This window comes from Acomys minous (genome assembly GCF_964271855.1).
Source record: "Acomys minous genome assembly, chromosome: 4".
In the NCBI taxonomy this organism is placed as follows: Eukaryota; Metazoa; Chordata; class Mammalia; order Rodentia; family Muridae; genus Acomys; species Acomys minous.
This window is the reverse complement of record NC_140486.1, coordinates 25,276,100-25,298,994: the sequence shown is the minus strand read 5'-3', so window position 1 is coordinate 25,298,994 and position 22,895 is coordinate 25,276,100. Positions and strand designations below refer to the sequence as shown.

The 22,895-nt window shown below is 40.5% G+C and overlaps 2 protein-coding genes and 1 pseudogene across 3 annotated transcripts in view; 2 read left to right on the top strand and 1 right to left on the bottom strand.

The window, feature by feature from the left end:
* The window catches only part of SPINK13 (serine peptidase inhibitor Kazal type 13), a 33,192-nt gene extending 12,260 nt beyond the window's left edge, over positions 1–20,932 (bottom strand). Inside the window, exon 1 of the mRNA XM_084780843.1 lies at positions 20,133–20,932. The gene's annotated coding sequence lies outside the window, so the exon portion shown is untranslated. The remainder of the gene's footprint in view (positions 1–20,132) is intronic.
* On the top strand, positions 12,946–13,531 carry LOC311595807 (26S proteasome non-ATPase regulatory subunit 14-like; annotated as a pseudogene). Its single transcript has one exon. The product of its transcript is annotated as a 26S proteasome non-ATPase regulatory subunit 14-like (transcript).
* LOC311596929 (serine protease inhibitor Kazal-type 10-like) overlaps positions 19,355–22,895 on the top strand; it is a 16,393-nt gene continuing 12,852 nt past the window's right edge. Inside the window, exon 1 of the mRNA XM_084780839.1 lies at positions 19,355–19,861. Coding sequence (XP_084636965.1) covers positions 19,806–19,861 — 56 coding nt within the window. The 5' untranslated portion in view covers positions 19,355–19,805. The remainder of the gene's footprint in view (positions 19,862–22,895) is intronic.

The window sequence follows — 22,895 nt, the reverse complement described above, 5'->3', positions numbered from 1 at the left end:
GAATTTATCAAGAGTTTTTAAATTAAAAACACAAAAATAAAGTTTTAAGATTACATTTTCCTCAGAAAATATAACAGTGTAGTAGGACAATAAATGGAAACATTTCAAAGTCAAATCAGAGGATGGAGGGGAGCCCTAATCCAATAGAAAGGGCGTGTGAAAGGTATATGGAAGCCTACTGTTAACAGCCGATTTAAAAACACAGAGCATACAGAAACGGATGGGCAGGAGAGATGAGTACAGTGGTGCTGTAGCCAAATTAATAGTATATAAAAGCCTTCTGGAAATTCACTAATTAGTAAACTAACATCAAAATGCAACTTTTAGGGGGAAGTTTAAATGGGATTACTCTGCATGGGGGAATAATGTGTCTCCAGAAGATGTGGGTCATTAATCCCAATACAAGGCATGAGATAATTCTCTATTTGTTATTGGTCACAGAGGTGTCAGAGATCTACAAAAAAAAAATATTGCAAGCTATTGGCATTGCCTTTTATTATCCAAAAACAACTAAGTAGTCATTGCTAAAGACACTACACACTTTGCTTATAAAACAGGGAAATCAGTCTTAGGAACAGGAAACATCCTCCCCAGTGGCTTTAGCTTCACAGTGCTGGGAGGTGTTGTGAAGGCTGATGGGAGAGAAAAGACATCCCTGGTCTAAGCCAGCTCTGACCCTGCATAGCTCGATATTCGCCTTCCAGGCACGACGCGTCTTCTGGTGTAACAGTGGCATGACTCCTAGGAAGTAACCCACTGCTTTCTGACTGGATTCGAAGCCTGCCTCATGGGAAGGAATTTCAGGTCTGGTACTGTGATCCTGGTCAAAGATCCACAGCTGTGGAGGTCAGAGGCCCTCGCACAGAACATGCTACTGCTATTTTGCTACACAACCATGGTGTCAAATTGCCTTATACATTTTTTTTTTGTTTATACCTACAGGCATGGGTTATTCTTGTTCAGACAGGTTTCTCTTTGTAGTAGTCAACAGTCAATGGAGACATGAGCAACTGGTCAAAAGGCTGAGACAACCATACTGTGTTATGCTGTACTATACTGTACTATACTATACTGTACTGTACTATACTGTACTGTACTATACTGTACTATACTATACATCTTACCAAAGCTCAGGGAGGTGAAAGAAGAATGTAAGAGCTAGAGGATATAGAGGCATACTGGGGAGTGTTGCCTTCTGGGAAAAGTCAATACTGGCATCATGATGTCAAAGCATCTCTTGTTACCAAAAGAAAGCCTACGCAAGTCAAAATTGCAGCGTGGCTGGTGTAGATGCTCTCCTGACCCCGCCACATATTGAGGATCTATTGGTAGTAGGTAGTCGCCTGGGGTGGAAACATCATCCTCTTTGGAGGATGTGGGTACTAATTGTTTTCCCATGCTCCATTAGATTGGCCCAAACTGATGTACCTGGGGTCAGCAATAACTAGACTTAATGGGTTGTAAAAAGAGAGGAAGAAAAAAAACCAAACCCATAAGACATGAAGCTATGAGGGATGAGGGAAGGCCTTGAGAGGAACATTCCCAGAATCAGAAGAGAGGAGATAGATGTGGCCATATTTTGTTGTATATACATGTACAAAATTCTCAAAAAAATGAACTTTTTAATTAAAAAAATCAAACTGTGGCACTTCTGTACACTATTTGGGTAGGGAATTAATTTGCTAAACTAAATTACTTAGTATGTACTAGAAATAGCCAATGGGAAGATATAATTAAAAGTAGACCCAGACTTTTAAGAGTGACAATAAAGACAACAGAAGGAATGTACTTAAGTGGCAGCATATAAATCTCATTTGAAGAGTGAAAATGCAAGTCCTGGAAAACATCAAAGTATTCTTGGGCAATTGGAAAAATACTTCATGCCATTGCTTAGGGTGATGGGACATCTTTAAAATATCAGCTCATCCTATGATAATTTATAAGTACTTTCTTAAATGTCAATGAAATAAACAGGCCTTTTCCCCCATTGAACTTAGTCAATTAACATGAAAGCATGTAGGGGGGAAATTAACGTGTTTTTGAGAAGCACTAAAACCAAAACTAGAGACTGGGCAAGTGAAGCAATGACATCATTCTGAACTCATAAATAATATGGATATTAAAAAAACAAATGCCCAAAAGATATGCAGACAAATATATGATCAAAACATTTCTCAGATGGCACTGCATGTAACCTCTTCACTCAACCAGACTTCCCACCTCCTTCTCCAGAGGCTCCTTGACCTCTCCATCTATGCCTTCGCCTGAGCCTGCCAGATCATCTAGCCTGGGTCTCACAACCAGAGCCTCAGCCTGTTCTGGCCTTCCCTGCCTGCACCACAACTGAGCTCTAAGCTTCTGCTATGACCCCCCCTCCCTTCCTATTCTCCAACTCACAAGGCCCTTCCATTGCCACATCCAATCTTTCCACCCAGCCAGGTCTACCCCCACACTCAAGGCTTGTGCCTGGAAGCGCATCCTGTACACAAGCCCAGTCCCCTCTGGGCCCATCTGACTTCATTCCACCAAAGACATTTCCAAACTCTAGGAAGCACTGGCTTGCCTATCCTCCTTGCATACCCTAATTGCTCTGTCCAAGTCAGAATTAGGACTAAGAAAAAAAAAGTTCACATTCCCAGATATCATTGCAAAAATACTAACAATATAAATTATTAAGCCATTATCTTGCCTCTAAACCCTACAGTCCTATAGAAATGTTTGCCAATGAATCTTACATAGATGAACCCCAGAACACAAAATTAAAAGAACAATCATAATCTTTATCAAAGGATTCAAGGAGTTTAAAACCACGAAGAAACAGCTCAGTGAAATTAAGGAGAAAGAATTTAAGGAAAGTGAACACTTGAAGGATGCCCAAGAAAACATAAACCTAAGGCTGACAGAAATGAGAAAATCGACTTAGGACTTGAGAACAGAATTCAATGAAGAGATGCAAGCAGAGGAGGGAAGCTGAAATGAAGATGGGACTGCAACACCAAATAACTCAGCTAAAATATTCAAACGAAAGCTTTACAAGTAGCATGAACCAAGCAGAAGACAGAATATCAGAGCTTTAAGATAAAGCAGAAAATCCAGACCAAATAAGCAGGAACATTAAAGACAAATGAATTTATACCAGATTTTAAAGTATATACAGTATGTAAAGAAGGAAATCCTTCTTACAAATATTTCTGAAAAATTGAAGCAGAAAGAGCATACAAAAATTTCATCTATGAAGCCAGTATCACTCTAAGAGCAAAGCCAGGCAAAGACACAACAAAAAAAGAAACCGACAGGCCAGTATTACTGATGAGCATAGACTCAAAAATGCTCAACAAAATACTTCCATATCACAGACATACGTCAAAAAATTATACACCATGAGCAAGTTGATTTTTATCACTGAAACACAGAGATGTACAAGCCAATACAGGTAATAAGCAACATAATAAGTAAGACAAAAAAAATAGAACATAAACACACCATCACATTTGAAGTTGGAAAAGGCAAAAGAACAGAAGGAAAAGAACCCTCAAAGCAAGGCACAAGAAATAGAGACCCCGTTCATTCCCACACTCAGGAGTCCCATAAAGATGCTAAACTGAAAGCTATACTATATATGCTGAGGAGCTGAGGCCGACCCACGCAGGCCCTGTGCATGCTGCTTCAGCCTCTGTGAGTTCATATGACCTTTGCTCAGGTGATTTAGAGGGCTTTGTTCTTTTGGTGTCCTCCAGTCCCTCTGGCTCTCCCACTCCTTCCACCTCTTCTGTGAGGTTCCCTGAGCTCTGAGGGGAGGAATTTGATGGAGACATCCCACTTAGAGCTGTGTGTTCCAAGCTCTCTCCGTGTGTATGACGTTGGGATTGTGGGTCTCTGGGCTTGTTCTCCTCTGCTGCAGGAGGAAGCCTCTCTGATGGTGGCTTAATAAGGCACCAATTTATAAGTATGGCAAAATATTATTGTGAGTCGTTTTACAATTACTTTTTTAAAAAAAATCAGTAGTATCTTGTTTTACACAGTCTCTGGGCTATCTGTTTTCTAGTTTTTGGTCATCAAAGCAGTGCAGTTATGCGTTCAATCTCATGGATTGAACTTTAAGTCAAATCAGACATTGGTTAGTCACTCCCAAAAGTTCTGTGCCACCACTGCCCTCACATATTTTGTAAGCAGGACAGATTGTATGTAGATCAGAGGTTTTGTGGCTGGCTTGTTTCCTCTCTCTCTCTCTCTCTCTCTCTCTCTCTCTCTCTCTCTCTCTCTCTCTCTCTCTCTCTCTCTCTCTCCTTGCAGCAAAGAAGAAGACACTATAACCGTAGGGTGAGAGTTCAGTGAGTACGAGTACTGAGTCGTGTAGGTGTTGTCTTCAGCAATAGGCCTTACCATCAGTTTGTGGAGAGCAACTTGGCCAGAGGCAAGGTTATTTGGGTATTTTCATGGACCCTTTTGGCTAACAACGAAATTGAATATAAACCACTACTGGCATTGGAAACATCACTTGGTAACAAGAGAAGACCAGATGGGACTCAGACTCCCTAATTATTTGTAGGCTTTATTAGGGTTGTGTTCATATACTGTAGCTTTACTATCATTTATTTAACAGCTATTATCCACATATAATCAAATGCATACAACATTTATCTTTTTAGGTCTGGCTTATGCCACTCAGAATTATTTTCCTAGTTCCATTTATTTGTCTGCCAATCTTATGATATCATTTTTTTAAACAGCACAGTTATACTCAAATGTGTGAATGTACTACATTTTTAAAAATCCATTCTTCCATTGAGGGACATCTAGATTGTTTCTAATTTCTTACTGTTAGGAATAGAGCCCCATTGAACATGGTTGAGCAAGTGGCCCCCGTGGTAGGATGAAGTGTCCTTTGGGTACATGGCCAAGAATGGTATAGCTAGATCTTGAGGTAGGTTGATTCCAATCTTTCTGAGGAACCAACATACTGATTTCCACAGTGGCTGTACAAGTTTTCACTCCTACAAGCAATGGATGAGTGTTCCCCTTATTCTTTACCTTCTCCAGCATGAGCTGTCACTTGTGTCATTGATGTTAGACATTCTGACAGGTGTGAGATGAAATCGCAAGGTTGTTTTTGGTGAGGACCAGCTTCAACAGGTCAGTTCTCTGATGACCAAGTTTGAACATTCCTTTAAGTGTTTCTCAACCATTCGAGTTTCCTAAATTGAGAATTCACTATTTAGATCTGTATCTCATTTTTAAATGAGATTATTTGGCCTTTTGATATCTAGTTTCTTGAGTTCTTTATATATATAATAAAGGACATTGGTCCTTTATTGGATGTGGAGTTGTTAAAATTTTTTCCCATTCTATAGGCTGCTGCTTTGTCTGAATGACAGTGTCCTTTGCCTTGCAGAAGTCTTTCATTTTCATGAAGTTCCACTTATTAATTCTTGATCTTAGTTTCCGAGCTATTGGTGTTCTGTTCAAAAAGTCTTCTTCTTCAGGGCCAATGAGTTCAAGGCTGTTGCCCACTTTCTCTTCTGTCAGGTTCAGTGTATTTGTTTTACGTAGAGGTCTTCGATCCATCTGGAGTTGAGATGATAAATATGGATCTATTTGCATTCTTCTACATGCAGCCATCCATGCTTTCTTTTGTCATCTTCTGAGAGAAAGATGAGGCCAACTGAATGAATGTTCTCTTGGAATTAGAATAATTACAAGACCTCTACCCAGAATCTGTCTGTAAGCTAGATTTCCATCTTCGTTTTTCTGCTTTTAATTTGGGCATCTTATCTGTCAGTCCACTCTGCCATTGCTTTCATGGTATTTCTCCTCCTCAGATATAACAGGAAGCACAATTCAGACATGGTGCCAACCCAAGTAGGAAAATTGTATTAGGCCAGAATCCCGCAGGGGAGAATGGTCAGAGGCAACTAGCTGTTTATATCAGAGTACAATCAGAAGGGTAGTAACTCCCCAGGAAAAGAATCTCACACACGAACAAACTGTTCCGACCTATCTCCACTCTTCATCATCTGTCCTGGACTGACTTCTAGATAGCATTGCATGCTCACGGGAAGAGAAGAGAAGGCTCATTAACAGAGTAAGGGAAGAATTGCTCAGACTTCACTCAGGAGATCCTGATAACACCCTATGAATGAATGAAGCAGTGACTCTTGTGGTTTAGAACATCACTGCAGGAGCATTTCAACAGAATTTAAGATAAGGAACCTTTAACAAGAGTCTTTATAAAGTACAAGAGACACAACAAATGCCTGTCAAGGATCTTCCTCATTTATTGGAAATAATATGCCAGGCATTTCTGAGATACACAGACTCAGACCACGAAGACCCAGGAAACGTACATGTGGTTACCCTGGCCTTTATAACACACACTGGTCTAGACATGTGAAAAACATTACAAAAAGCCAGAATATGCCTTTTGCATCAACCTTTTTGATATTTAAAAAATGTTGTTTTCAAGACTTTCAGCAGCAGGAAACACACAAGACATGATGTGAAATGAAGCTCTACTTTTTGCCTGTGGTGCTGGAGACTAGATAGTCCATACCCACAGAGAGAAAAACAACAGCAACAACAACCACCACCACAACAAAAACCCAAAAGACAGTATGTCTCCTCTGTAAGGAGGAGAGCCACTTTGAGAATGAATTGCCTGCAATGTGAGCAGACACTAGGAAGCAGGCTCCCCCTGATGGTGAGGAGGGATAGATGCTCATAAGAACGGAAATGGCCTGAAGGCTCCCATGGACCTGAGATGCCCAGGTGTTTTTCCCCATGGGAACCCCAGAGACATTTGACAGTACAGAATAAGCTTATTGATTGTTCTCTGGGACCTCAATGCTATTTATTTGATTTAAATATAGTATTGAGAAAAAGGACACACCACACCATCACCTTAGTTATGGGAGTGGTGGGAAAGAAGTCAAAGATAGATCTGTTTTTCTCCAGCTGCTTTAGTGTCAGTGGGGATATGGTTTTAAAACAGTTGTCTGTAGGTGCCAGTGCATTGGTTCTCTTTCTTTGACTGGACATATTTTGTAAATTAAATGATCAGCAAAAGGTAACTCCTCTCCCTAAAGTTAGCAACTCATGTTATTCTAGAACATTCTCTGAAGCTATAGATGTCCTTCTTGGAAGTAAAACAAGAAATTTAATGACTGCTTCCTCTCAGGCCTATGAGAAAATAAAGCACAACTAGACAGCATTTACACAGGACAAAATAAAGAGTGTACACGTCTCAAGATTACATTAAAGAAGCAGGATGGGACAGTACTCTCAACCTAACTTAATACCTGCTAAGACAGAAAGCACCAAAGGGTACTTAGATGGTTTCTGAATTATTTTTAAATGATTTTAAATGCAATTTGATTAGCGCCTGCTAGTATGTATATAATACATTCTTCTAGCTAGAAGACCTTAACATGACTAATACTGATTTTCCTAATTGCCTATAAGTTATAAATAAACTTGTTTAGAATCTCCATAGCTGTTATTAAGATCTAATCCTTTACTAGCAAATGTCCTGGAATCGTATTAATGATTACTTAATTCTTGGTGATCCATCCAAAGCCTCCACTTTTATTTGTTTCTGAATGGCAATTCCTTTACATTATGTCATACAATTTCATTAGATTGTGCTCCTGTGTAGGTTAAAAATCCCTCCCTCTATATAGAAAAAGTATGGCTACAGACTTGCCTTGCCTTGAGTTGGAACAAGAGTGCAACATGTGGATCACTAACTGATTGTTAATATCACATATAAATTGTGCATTGTGAATAATTATTAAGGTACTAAATCCTCTGGAAAAGGGTAAATATATAGGATCCGAGAAAGGAGTCAAAATTATAACCAGCAGATTGTATATAAGATTTACTATTTCAAAAGTACAAAGTCTACTAGGTGGATGAAAGGGCTATTACTCACCTAACAGTACCTGTTTCTCAGTGACAGCTAAGGAAATTGGAGACATAGCAAGGTTCTATCCTATCTGTACACAGTGTTTTATGTCTCATGACTAACCCTCTGCACTAAGCCCTAAAATAAACACACTGAGAACATGTGGACTAAATGACCAAGTGTCAGAAAGTTGTTGACACTATTAAAATTAGGATAAAGAACGATCTTTGGATTTAACAAAGTTGGATGACCCTTTTAACCTAATGCTATGAAAAAATAGGCATAAAATTCAGTGTTCTTACTTCAAATTTTGGATTTACCTCAAGTCTCAGTGGCATAATTTTTTTAAGGCAGTTAGACTAAAGTGATCGGATGATCACTCAGTGAGGTGGTTTGAATAGGAATACCCCCCTCCCCCCCGCAGACTCATGTATTCAAGTGCTTGGTGCCTAGGGAGTGATAGTATTCAGAGGTGTGGCCTTGTTGGAGCAGTTGGGGTCTTGTTGGAGGAAGTATGTCGCTGTGTGGGCAGGCTTTGAGGTCTCCTGTGTTTAAGCTAGGCCTAGTGGAGCGGTCTTTTTTTTCTGCTTGCTGATTAAGATGTAGAACTCTCAGCTCCTTCAGCACTGTGTCTGACAACACATGGCCATATTTCCCACCATGACATTAATGGACAAAACCTCTGAAACTGCCAGCCAACTCCAATGAAGTGTTTTCTTTTATAAGAGTTGCTGTGGTCATGGTGTTTCTTCACAGTAATAGAACCCCTGACTAAAATGCTACGTCTGGGGGCAGTTGCTGTTAGATGTGACCTTGCACAAGAGCCTGAAATATTTAATTTGGGTCACCCTACTACAGTGTATGTCTCCACAATGTAACAACTCCATTAGAACAAAGGGGAGGCTCTTGAATGACAGAAAGGAGAAGGAGTAAACACTGTGCTGTTTCTGCATACAACACCAAAGTCAAGCTCCAAGCTTGACCACTCTCCTACTAATGGACGATACCTGCTGCACAACTATTTGTAGATATCGACATTACATATGCTAAAAGAGCCAACCACAATTAGCCACCAAGAATCATGACATGGACCTCTGTATGAATGACAGACAGCAGCTTCATGGGACAAGGTGAGAGACATACCACATAAGAGGTTGTTACATTCTAGGACACAACGGCTTCTGTGATGTCTTGGTCTTTTCCTCTCTCACCTAGGTGGTTAGGTCAAAGGGTAAACATGTATACAGTCCCAGCTATGGCTTTATGGCTTCACATGCTTAGGGGCTACTTGGAAAGAAAGAGGACTATTTAGCTCTAGTCAAAAGGATATTAAACATGTCCTGAAATCCTACAAGTGTTGGAAATTGTGCATAAGCCCCAGCAGATTTCAGTAATTCATTTCTCTGGTCGGCAGATACTGCAAGAATAATATTGGAAATAAAACAAGATGGCAGATCAAGATGCAAAATGAACAGAAAAAGTAAAGACCCTGTCATTATGCATGCTTTGATTCCATATATAAGCTTAGCTGGATTTTGTTCGCACATATCCATAAGAAAAACATAACTGGGCAAAGAACTAGAATTTAATAAAACCAAGCCCTCTCCCACTCTTCCAAGATGGAAATATAATGACTGGGAAGTAATACACATAACAGTAGCTCTTCTATATCCAGTACCAAAACCAATTCTTCCTGATTACTATTATGGTAAATTACAAGTCATTTTGTGTTGGATTTTAAAATGTGACTGTCCCCTTGGGGTTTGGCTTCCTGATTCAGATCCAGGGGCCGCCTAATTCTTCTCCACAGGGCCTTTCAGCCACTCTTCTAGCATACCTCCATTTCTTTGTTACTCCCTGTTAACCTGCAGAACAACTCTTCACCAGGGATCAACAGCTACTACACTTGATAGAGATTTAAACGGACTCTCTGTAGCTTTCTTCCCTTCCTCCGCTCTGGTCACTACAGACCACCATTAGACCTGCTGCTTCCTGTCCACAGAGTTCGTCCTCCCAGCCTATTTCTTTCTCTCTAGGACTTGGCCCTGTGGTGCAGGTCCCTCCACTTCATCCTTGCTACCCCTTTCAGCATTTTCTTCTATCCCATCTCCATTCTTTTGTGACTCCCTACAGGCCAACAGAATCACACACACACACACACACACACACACACACACACCACAGAGCCCCACAGCTGTTACAGTTAGTTAGGACCCAAACTGAGGCAACAGAAGATTGTCCAATAAAGAAGAGACTAAATATCTACATCAAGAAAACCTGTAAACATCATGACTACAGATATCTAGATCCCAGGGCAAAACTACACATATAAGCAACCAAAAAGGTAATGCCTCTCCAGGAGCTGCCAACCCTGCTGTAATAGGTTCTGAGGAAGGGATTTTAGTTGAAACACAAGACAAAGATTCAAACTAGACATTAAGAATATGTACAAAGACCTTAAAGAAGGTATAAGCAAATCTCTTAATGACGTCCAGGAAAACACAAAGAGTTTAATGAAATGATGAAAACAATTCAAAATATGGAAGTAGAATTTAATAATAAAAAAGAATGCTTTTTAAAAAGCCCAACTGAAATACACTCAAAATGAAAAACTCAGAAATTCAAACAAAAAGCTCAGAGTTAAGCTCCATAAACAAATTACAGATGTGATGAAGAAGAAATGGATAGTTCCATCAAAGAAAAATGTTAAATCTAAAGAAAAAGAAAGCAAGAACAAACCATCCATGAAATCTGGGCACTCTGAAAAGACCAAAATCTATCAATAATATAAACAATGGTACAGCCTTCCTAAGAGTCCAATAGTGCACACTTTGGCAGTAACCAAAAGCTCTCTAATTGTATGTAAGACATGCTCAACAAAAGGGAAATCATGCCTGGTACTGAAAATCTAGCCAACTACCTGGGGCTAATTAATCATGAATCATTTAGGAGAACCTCCAACCACTGCTTGATTAAATCAGCACAACTCCTAACTACATATTTACATTTATACTAGCATATAAGTATAGTTCTTGTGCCTCCTTAAAAAGAAATGTCTCCTGTAACAGATGGAGACCGTTACAAAAAAAATCACAATAGATCCAAACGCAGAGAACAAGTGAAAGCATAACGCTAATCCCTAACTGATGTATACTAAGAACAATACTACTCTGGCACCCACATGAGGCTCACAGGTCATAGCAAAAAAGAAGGTGGAAAAAGCTGTAAGACACAGAGCAACAGGAAGTTTGCTCTGAGATTTCACCTCCTAGAAATGTCAGAGAAGCTACACTCATGATGCTTCTTCAGCATAGATAACCTAAACACTACCCAAAAAAGGACCAACCCAAGAGATATGATGATATGGAAAGGAGAAAACTCATGCGCCCCCAACCCTAGATAAGCTACAGACATCTAATTAATGCTGAGAGTGGAAAAAATAGTCTACCCTGGGCAAGAGAGCCCAGATACTGAGTGGTCAGTGCTGAAGGTTTGTGCATACAAGTAACACTGTAGGTGAAGGAACTAGTCCATTTGAACATATGGCACTGGCAGGCCTTGCCCTTCTCTCTCATTTTTTCTAATGGCTAAAAACCATTAGATTATATTCCTGAAGCCAGCCACCATCTGACTACCAAGGTCTAGCTATCAAAGTATTGAAGTCTAGTAACCAAAATCCCCCTATGGCTCACCTAATTAACATGCCCAATTAAAATTAAACACATCCTAACGCAGAGTTTCCCATTTTACCTTTATAAACTGCCATTTGCCTCTGGGCCATGTCTGTCTCCTCTTTATCCAGAGGACTAAAAAAATAAGAGCCATGTTTTTGTTGCCTCTAAGAAAATACACTTCATCATAAATGATAGATACCATTAATTTTAATATAAAATAATGGGAAAAAGTATTCCGGGCAAATGGAACAAACAAATAAACAGGTTTAGCTATTTTAATATTTGATAAAAAAGAACCTCAAACCAAAATTAATTAGAAGAGATAGTGAAGGATATACCATGCCATCCTAAGATACAAGTCCATTGAAATGATAGTCTAATTCCAAACATTTATCCACCAAACAAGGAAGTGCCCAACCTCATAAAATAAATCGTATTAGATCTTAAACCAAAGATTACCCTAAAGAAAATATGGGGTGATTTGATGCTCCCTTGTCACCAATAGACAGGTCATCCATATAAAAGCAAAATAGAAATTCTGGAGTGTAACATCATAAATCGAATGGACTTAGCAGAAAGCTGTAGAAAATCCCACGCAAACTTGAAAGAACTTATTTTCTTCTCAGAAGCTCACGGAACTTTCTCCAAAATTTACTACACACCATGATACACAGCAAATCTCAACAAGTTTAGGAAAATATAAGACACATCCTGAACACAAAGGGAATGAATGAAGCCAGAGCTCAATGACAAAAGAATTGACAGGAAGCACACAAACCTGTGAGAACTAAACAAGACTCTACTGAATGAGAACAGGGTCAAGGAAAACTCTAGAAAGAAAAGTAAAAAACTGTAGAATTTAATGAAAATGTAAATACAACAGCCCAGGGCCTCAGCAAGTGGGAGTTTCTACTGTTGTCACCATGTCACTTGCAAGGCAGGGAGAATGAGAGACAGAGACAGAGAGAGACAGAGAGACAGACAGAGAAGGCAGAGACAGAGGTGGGGGGGACAGAGAGAGGAGGGAGAGACAGAGAAACAGAGACAAAGAGAGAAACAGAGAGGCAGAGAGACAAAGAAGAAAAGTCTTGGGAAAAATCACACCTGCCAGTATAGTCAAGACTACACAGAGAAACCCTGTCTTGAAAAACCAAAAGAAAAAAAAAAGGAAAAGAAAAAAAGAAAGAAATTTGTCAAATTAACAAAGTGAAGCTTAATACCTTAAGGGTTATACTTACTGAACAGAAGTGTGGACAGACTTCTTAGATTTGGGAGAGGTAAACCTGGACTGGGCCAGGGTCCATCAACAGAGCCTTCTGCCATGGACAGAGAGCGCAGAACAAGTCTGTATCTTTCTCGGCATTAGTAAATATGTTAAAACATAGCAAAGCTGGAGTTCCAATGGAAGTTATGGATCTAACGCTTGGTGAACTTGATGATTTCATCATCAGTGTGAATGGGATGTTTGCTGTGCCACAGTCAGGGACAAGAGTTGGTATAGAAGCCGTGGATGCAGCCTTCCAAGCCAAAATGTTAGCTATGTTGAACCACCCAAGGAATGCCTGCAGTAGCTGTTGGCTGGTATCACAGTCACTCTGGCTTTGGTTGCTGGCCTTCTGGTTTGGATGTCAACACAGCAGAGCTTTCAAGCCTTACCAGAGAGAGTGGTGGCAGTGGGTGTGGACCCTATTCCAGGTGTCAAAGTAAAGGTTGTTATTGGATGCCTTCAAGGTTGATCAGTATAATAGGCTTAGGACATAGACCAAAACAAATGTCTTCAAATCTGGGTCACGTAAGCCATTTCTACAGGCGTTAATTCATGGATTAAACAAACATTATTACTCCATCACTAATTAATTACCAGAAAAATTAACAGAAACTGAAGATGCTATTAAATTTACATAAAAAGTGTTGGATGGAAGGATGGACACTTCAGAACTACGAACACTGTGAATAGCCAAGAATTATAAGACTTTAGGAGACCAGACAACACCTGGAGAGCTGACAACAAAGAATGTTAGCACAAGGATGCCAAACATTTTTTGGAAAAACATCGGAGTGTACATATGACTTCAAATGTTTGGAGATTTGCAGCAATGGTGGATACTGTTTCATTTAAATTAAGCAATGCAGGAAGCTAGGCATGAGACTTTCAGTGTATATTGTTCAGCCCTTTCTAAATCTCAGAATCTGAAGGTGAATTGTTTTCAGTCCTGGGGCACCTCGAGACTCAGTTGTGCAACCACTTGTTTCTTTAGTCAGGGTTTTGCAGATTCGCAAGTTGTGTAAGAATACACCAAGGTGAGCAAGTTTTGTTAAGATTCTATTTAGTATTTGAAAAAAGCAGTAACACAAATGCATTTTGATTGTTGCTCACAAAAGTAAAATACATTTGGGGAAAAAAAAAAGTACCATTCGTGCTTAGTGTACATGTTGTGTATAGTAAAGTGCATATATTAGAAGTTGATAGATTTGAAATATTCTCACAATCCAAAACACATGTCTGTCATCCAGAGGAAGAATTCAAACAGTGTGTGAACTCCAGGGATCGCTTGTGTTCCACTAAGATAATTAGCTTTATTTACCTGGATGTTCCAATGTTATCTCAAATCAATAACATAATATCCTTTATTCTATAATTTAATTCTATAGTCAGCCTTCCCCCAGACAGTCCTAATCTGTCTGTAATGGGCCTTTAACTTTCAGTATCATAATAGGTTCTATGAATGCTGTAGAACTCTCAGCCCTGCTATCTATACCCAGGCTTTCCATGGCTGGAATCTGCCTTGCTGTAACTGCAGTACTGACTAATCTCTTGCCATCCAAATAACTGCTTTCTGCTAGCAAGCATGAGAGATGACTGCTAATATTTCTGCAATTTACTTCAGTAAAACTTACATAATGTAGGCTATGGCTTCTTCATATCTTATATTAAATTAATACAAAAGTGTTTTATTTTGGTATTATTAAAAGTATATATATAATATGTATATATACAATAAACATATGCTTATATATGTATAATATATACAAATATATATATAAATAACATCCTTTGTTTTTGTTTTTTGGATTGGTCACTGAATTACTTAGAAGCTGGACAAAATTATATGTACTCATGTATATAATACAACTTTGATCAACTCAGTGTGAGCCTTGAACTCATTGGCACAGAAGACAACTTCCTGGGCAGAACACCAACTTCTCAGGCTCTTAGATCAACAATTAATGAATGGGACCTCTTAACAATGAAAAGCTTCAGTAAGGCAAAAGACACTGTCAACAAAACAAAATGACAGTCTACAGATTAGGAAAAGATCTTCACCAATCTTACATCCAAAAAAAAAAAAAAAGCAAATATCCAAAATATATAAAGAACTCAAAACATTAAACACCAACAAACAAAATAGCATAATTGGGCCGGGCATAGTGGCGCATGCCTTTAATCCCAGCACTCGGGAGGCAGAGGCAGGCGGATCGCTGTGAGTTCGAGGCCAGCCTGGTCTACAAAGTGAGTCCAGGACAGTCAAGGCTACACAGAGAAACCTTGTCTCAAAAACAAAAACAAAAACAAAAACAAAAACAAAAAAACCCCCAACAAAATAGCATAATTAAAAAATGGGGAATAGAGCTAAACAGAAAATTCTTAGCAGAGGTATTGTAAAAGGCCAAGAAGCACTTAAGTAAATGGTCAAGGTTCTTACCCATCAGGAAAATGCAAATCAAAACGACTTTGAGATTCCATCTTACACTTTTCAGAATGGCTAAGATCAAAAACCCAAGTGACAGCACATGCTGGTGAGGATGTGGAGAAAGGGGAATATTCCTCCATTGCTGGTGGTAGTGCAGACTTGTACAACCACATTGGAAATCAGTCTGGTGCTTTCTTAGAAAATTGGGGCTAGCTCTATCACATTACTCATCTATACCACTCCTGGGCATATACTCAAAAGATGCCCCACTGTACAACAAGAACATTTGCTCAGCTGTGTTCATAGCAGCTTTAGTCATAATAGCCAGGATCTGGAAACAACCTAGATGTCCCTCAATTGAAGAATGGATAAAGAAACTGCGGTGCATCTACACAATGGAGTACTACTTAGCAAATCCATTTACAGGCAAATGGATGGAACTATAAAAGATTACCTTGAGTGAGGTAACTCAGACCCATAAAGACACACATGGTATGTACTCACTTATAGCCATATATTACAGGAAAAACATACTACAATGCACAGACCCAAAGGAGGTAAGTAACAAGGAGGACCCAAGGGAGGATGTTCAAATGTCACTCAGAAGAGGAAATAGAAAAGACAAAGGTAATGGTTGAAGCGATCAAACAAAGTAGATGAGGGGAGCGCAGAGAGATATGAGGGTGGAGATCTGACCTGGGGGGAACAGGAGTGGGGGGACAGATGACCTTCATAGAAAAGAGAAACTGTGGGCAGGGGCATCTCTGTGACAAGCCGGAAACCTAGGTCAGAGTAGGTTCCGGGGAGAATATGAGGGGCACTCTGGCAGAGCTTTCTAACTTTTTATAAATTAACATAAGGGGGTCTAACATCCAAACGGTTTAACTTCCTTTGCTCTCCTTTTTCAACCACTTGCTCAGGGAAGTGTGTTTCTTAGTAATCTCTCGGGGGGGGGGGGGGGGGGAGGCAGGGGGCGGGTGCTATGAGATAATGCTATCTCTGGTTGCAGCTGTGAGCTTGTCTACCTTTTAAGTATTTTTTTTCAAAGAACAGTGCGGACCTTAGATAGGCCATCTGTGGCGCCAAGGTCATCCGGTGTAAGCACTTCTTGGCTCTGCATTTTTTTCGGTGTTAAAGCACTTTTTCTGGCTCCGCTCTGTAGCAGGGCCATTGTGTCTGAAGAGGACACTCTCTAACTAGACAAGAGTCTTAGTAGAGGGAGGGGAACACCAGCCCACCCACAAAAACTTTGACCTGAAATTTACCCTGTCTACAAGATGTGCAGGGATAAAGATAGAGCAGAGATTTAGGGAATGTCCAACCAATGCCTAGCCTGATGCAAGAACCACCTCATGAGAGAAAGCCAACCCCTAGACACTATTAACAATAATACTCTGCTATGTTTGCAGACAGGAGCCTAGCAGAGTTGTCCTCTGAGAGGCTCCACCTGCAATGACTCGAAACAGATGCTGAAACTCACAGTCAAACATTGGGCGATGTGTAGGGAGTCTTATAAAACGTGGGGGGAAGGAAAAGGGGCCCGTGTTGGAGGTTGGTCTGATGTATTTTGATGTTAATTACTGCTTGCTTGCGGTCTCTGCCCCACCAGTACTTAACCTGTTTGACCAACAAAAGGCCATCACACCTGGGCAGGGCAAATGGGATAGGTGTGGTTAAGGTTCCAGGGCTTGGGGAGACAGAGAGAGTCTTGGGAGGAAGAGAGACCTGGGAAAAGGAGAGAAGAAGGAGGCTGAAGCATCCTTAGGTTAGGTGGAGGAGAAGCACATGGCCAGTGTGGATGGAGACTTGGCCCAGATGATGATAATTAGCAAGCATTTGCGACTGTGGATGGGAGGTAGCTTGATAGAAATTATTAGAAGCAGATGGCAGAGGATTGGGGTAGGTATCCCATACCTGCCCCACTATGAGAAGTAGATTAGGTGATTAATATCTGCCCCAGGTTAACTTAGGCTATTTTAAAATATAACAGGTGTCTGTGTGTCTTGATTGATTGCTAGTGGGTTAAAAAAAATGTCATAATAATAATTATAGGCTTAATAATAAGCATTATTAGGCCATACTGGTAAAATAACTGCAATGGACCTGGGAGTGACAGGACCTCTGTGAGAAGATCAACAGAACCTACTAGCCCAGAGGGGCTTGCTGAGACTGAGGCACCAACCAAGGACCATGCATGGACTGGACCTAGGCCCCTACACAGATGTAGCCAGTGGGCAGCTCAGGCTTCATGGGGGTCCTCTAGTAAGGGGCATGGGAGAGGTGCTGTCTCTGATAAGGACTCTGATGCTAGCTTTTTGATTACTCCCCTGCCCTAGCAGGACTGCCATGTGGGAAGAGGACACACCTACATCCACAGTCCAGATGTGACTTGATGAGCTGGTGTGGATGGGAAGGGGAGTTCCTCTTTTCTGAGGAGTAGGGGAGGGTGGTGGCATTTACTGTAATTCGCTTCATGAGTTGTGATTATGTATGTATATAGATATGTTTGCACATAAATATGTTATTCGGTCTGGTGCTTTTTTGCACATGTTACATGAATGCATGTTAATTTGTTTTGATTAATCCATTGAATATGTGTATGAATATGTACAGGTCTATATGTCTGATTGTTTGTCTATGTGTATTTATAGGCAGATAGAATGGAAAAGGCCAAAGCAGCTGGTCAGGAAAGTGTTTTCCCCACGGGCAGCCTGGACTTGCTGCAGTTTCTACAGGGGATGTGCTAGCTGAAATCAACACTATCATAAGCAAATTTGAGGGAATTTGTTCTTGGAACTTCTTGCTTCATTCATTTTTGAGTGAATGTGTATGTGTGAGACCTCCTTTCTTTTCCTTCCTTTTTCTCTTTGGTTCACAAACGGTTAACAAGCCCCACTCCTCTATCAGCCATTTAAGTCCTAGTGCCAAGCAATTAGCTTTGATTGCTGCCCAGTCCTCTCTCCAAAGCCTGGGCACCTCTCTCTGCCTTGAGCCAGTAGGAAAAACTGGATATGCTCTGCAGACCAGATACATAAAGATGAACTGCCTGGAATTTCTTCTGGGCTCAGGTAGTCAAGTTCCTGGCTTCCAGCAAATTGTTGTATGAACTAGCTGCAAAGGAAAAAAGAGGCTGAGAACCCCTTTTCTCTCAGCTAAAGAGGACAGATTAAAGCTTCACTACTCAGCCCCTAGCCTATTGGAAGTCTTTTGAGTAAACAAGCCAGAAGCCCTTTGTCAGTCCAATTAAGTCTGCCTGTTGTTACACAAGAAAAGATGTTAGCTAAAGAGTGGCCTTGGTGACAGGAAAACCAGAAGTTTAAGTTGGTTCAGTTGGCAAAGGCACCAGATCTTAGGTCTGGAGGTCTAGGATTCAAACCTAAAGTCCTTCTCTTAAATTCCTCTCCACAGATGCTGCTGTCCCATCCCAAGATTAATCTCTGTGTGCTAAGGCTGGCCATTGGAGGAAACAAAGTTCATTAGAAAGATGCAAGGTTAGTAACTCATAGGTGATGGGAGAGTGGATAAGCACCTAAAAATTCCCCTTGTCCCTGTGAGGGTTTCTGTTTAAACCACTGACTTAAACCATAAGCCTTAGGATATATCTCAAATGGAAGCAATTGCAGACTCTAAGAGTCTTGGTAGGTGGATGTTGACTCAATGTTTTAGAGACAAGAAATTTAATCAAATTTTATTCTTAACGTTCTGGTAATAAAAAGAATCTGAACAGAAAAGTTGATTCTTTAGTCATTCTGTAAGCTACCTTCTCCAGAGAATGTTTTATATCCAAAGTTAGTAGTTTAGGTATAATGTGATGAAAAAACAAAAAACAAAAACTAAGGCAGGAGGCCTTGACTACCATTCAAATTTGGGATACTTATTTTGTAAAAGAGATTTGTCAACTCTAGGAATGGAGTGGATGGCTCATCAGGTGGTTGCATGTTCAACTTTTGAGGAACTTAACAGGTTTCGGGTACAGCCACATCAAATATGGTAGCTGGCATATTAGCAAGCAGCCTGCCTCTAGGTTGCTTAGCAACCTATGACATCATCCCCTGCTACTAGCTGTGTGCCAGACTACAAAAGGGGGCCTGACCTGCCACCTTATCTCTTTCTTACTTTGCCCCTTACTTTGTCTCTTTTATTCTTGCACTTCTCCTAAGGACCCCCTCCTGCACTCCCTCCCTGTGACTCTGTCCCTCCCTACCCTCATGGCCCAGTCCCACTCAGGTCCCACCTCCTCTCCATTTCCCTTCTCTTCAGATCATCTCTCCATATTCATATCTTCTTGGTGCCATCTATTTTTAAACCTAACAATGGTTCTTCTGAGAAACAGAACTGATATAGATTTATTCATCAAGGTTGAAAATCCAATGATAGTCATCTGCAAACACGAGGGGCAGAGGCGGGGATTGGTGACTGTTTTAGCTTAAATACATCAGTGACAGGGAGGCCAATATTGCAGCTCCTGTCAATCAAGGAGAAGGTCCAAGGCTGCTACCATGCTATTGCTTGAGTAAGTCTTCATTCAAAGACAGTCTGATGCGCCTCGGTGCCAATGACAGGAAACAGTGCCTCCCAGCGCAGGAAGGATGCAGGTGAGTACTTCTTCCCCTTCTGTTTTTCCATTCCAGCAAGACTTTAGCCCAGTGCATGATAATGTTTACATTCAGAATGAATCTTAGCTGCTCAATTCACTGGCCCATATATGGTCCTCTTAAAAATCTCATCACAAACTTATCCAGGAGGGTGATTGACCAACTCTCTGGGCATCCCTGTACACAGTCTAGTTGGCAACCAGAGTTGTTCATAACAATTGCTGTATCATTTGATATACTACTGACAATATGCAAGGCTTCTCATACTCACTTATGTGGAGGAATGCCTTGAGTGGATATAGTAGTTGCCAATAAAGCACTGTTTGGCCAATCAGCTGGGCAGAAGGGCAGGAAGTAGAAGGCAGGGCTTCCAAGAGGAGGTTGGAAGAGCTGGTAGCAGGACAGTTGACAGTTGGGAAAGAAGCCGCCTCAGGAGTCATCAAATTGGCAAGTTATTGGCATATATATGTAGGTTTTGAGGCCATAGGATTAGAGTAGTTTAGATTCTGCCCAGCATAGTGGTTGTGGCTTTAACATACACTATAATCTCACTGTGTCAGGTATTGGTACCCTAGGCCACACTGATAAGTTAATTGCAACACCTTTGTCCTAATCAACAGTTGTTGTTTACCTTTTAGACTATGGCCTCTCTAGTAGATGTCTGCATTATATTTAAGTATTATTTAAATAAAGATATTTAATAAGTGTATAAAATGTATTATGGTGTCATTAAAAGAGCTGGAAGACACTTAAGCATACAGTGTCTATTTATTATTCAGTCTCTTTAGATCATTCCAGAAACTGGGAAGAATTTACTCTGCTGGAAACGGATAAACAGGCAGTTCCTAAAGCCTATTGCTGTCATATACACAGGTTACATTTGGCTTTGGAAGAGCCATTCTGAAGCTCTTACAGATCTTAAACTAAGCTTGGGGAACAGGGTCACCACACAGATGCACTACCTGAAAAGTACCCAGACCACCAATGTTACCTCCTCAACTCAGTCTGCTGATGGATGGTACCATCTTTGAGACACCACGCACCAGAGACCTGGTAGCTGCTTCAAGCACTGACCTATCCAGCCCTGTGACCTGAACTAGCTGATTTAAACAACACAGAGAACATAGTAGGGATTGCAAGAGCCTGGAAAGTGTGTGTGTGTATGTGTGTGTGTGTGTGTGTGTGTGTGTGTGTGTGTGTGTGTGTGTGTGAGTGCGCACACGCACGTGCGTTCATGTGGATTTTCCTGTAGGTGTTTGAGTGTGGGTGATTATTGAGTACTTGACTGAAATCCGATAGTTGAAATAATTTCCAGAGACCTATGTAAGAATGGTAGGCAGCAGTATTTGAATATTTTAAAACAGGAGAGAGAAATTATTTTTAGTATTTTCAGCACAAATAAAACATGTCTGAGGTGATCATGATGCCAGTTCCCATGATCTGTCCACTAACTTGCATACGACACATGCTAAAATATTACATAGCATCCCACAGATGTATGCAGTTACCATAAATAAAAACAAAAGTATAGAAAGTAGAATAGGAATCAAGTTAAGAGTGCTAAGTTTGGGTGAGGACAGAGAAGGTCTGCTCATTGTGCTATTGTACAGTAGGGAAACTGTAAAAACAGCTGTGTACTATGTATTTCAAGACTCTAGAAGCACCTTGAAGTTATAAATTATAAATAATAGTCATAAATACAGTAATATATGTTTAACTGACTTTAAAATTATTAAATATATACATGTATTACATCATATTCCATTATTTTATACAATTTTATATTTTTGCTGTTTATATTTTTTAAGATAAATTAAGAAAGCAATATAAAAAGTATAAGAATTTGCCTACAGGAAGAATGGGAACTTATAGAAAGGGAGGGGAGAAAGGGAGGGCAAGAGGTGTGATATTAAAAAAAAAAAACTTTTATAGAGATGCCCTATGTAGCACAGTGCCAAGAACGGTGAGTGTGCAAGATGAGTGCTTTACACATGTGTACATACAAACACATGCATATGTGTGTATACATATAACCTACTGGAACTCATGTTGGTTTCTTCTCCATAATGAATTCTACATAACAGCCTATTTTAAAAAAACAGTCAGGTCTGGGCACGGAGGCACAAACCAGCAACCTCAGGCACCAGGGGGCAAGAAGACTGTGATTTCAGACCAACCTAGGTCTACACAGTGAGACCACTGAGGATTATGAGGCCTGGTTATGGTGTAGAGGTTGGAGACAGGGTTAGAACTCAGGGACTGCAACTTCCCAAGCTTTCCCAGATGTCAGCCTCTGAAGAAGTTTAACGATGAATTTCAGGAATCCCTACATCATGGCCCACCGTGCCTGTCACTTCATTTTAGGACACAGGAGGTTATGGACTTTTGTAACCTAGGACACTGTCCCCTGTGGCTCAGCTGCCCTCCTTGTCATCCTTTCCTCCTTTCTGCCATTGGCATCCTGTCTCCATCCTCCAGCCAGGACTCCCTGCCCTGGCTGCTGTGAGACTCTTCCAGGGACCTTTTCAAACACACCACAGCCCAGGCTTCTCACACTAACAACAGAGTTATTCTTTGCACTGTGGAAATGGACATTTGGTAAAAAGTCTCCAGCAGACATCTGTTGATGGCTGTAAATTTGTGCTAGGGGTTTACAAATGTCCCAGTGGGACACTGGTATGCACTTCAAAAACAAAACAGCTAATAAAAATAAAATTTCCTGTTAAGTCTGTCAGATATAAGCACATTAAGGTTTAGTATTCAATTTAATTTTTCTGACAAACCATGGGTAGAATTTCCCAGTCACAAATCACTAAATCTAGTCTTTTCTCTCTTATTTTCTTGTTCTTTACCCAATAGTAGTTTGGAACACTTTCTCTCTCTCTCTCTCTCTCTCTCTCTCTCTCTCTCTCTCTCTCTCTCTCTCTCCTCATCCCTTCCTCTCTCCTTCACCCTCTGCCCCCGTCCCCCTCTGTGTATCAATAGCCTTCTCTTTCTTCTTTCCACACTGCCAGAATCCAGCTGAGTTCTGGAC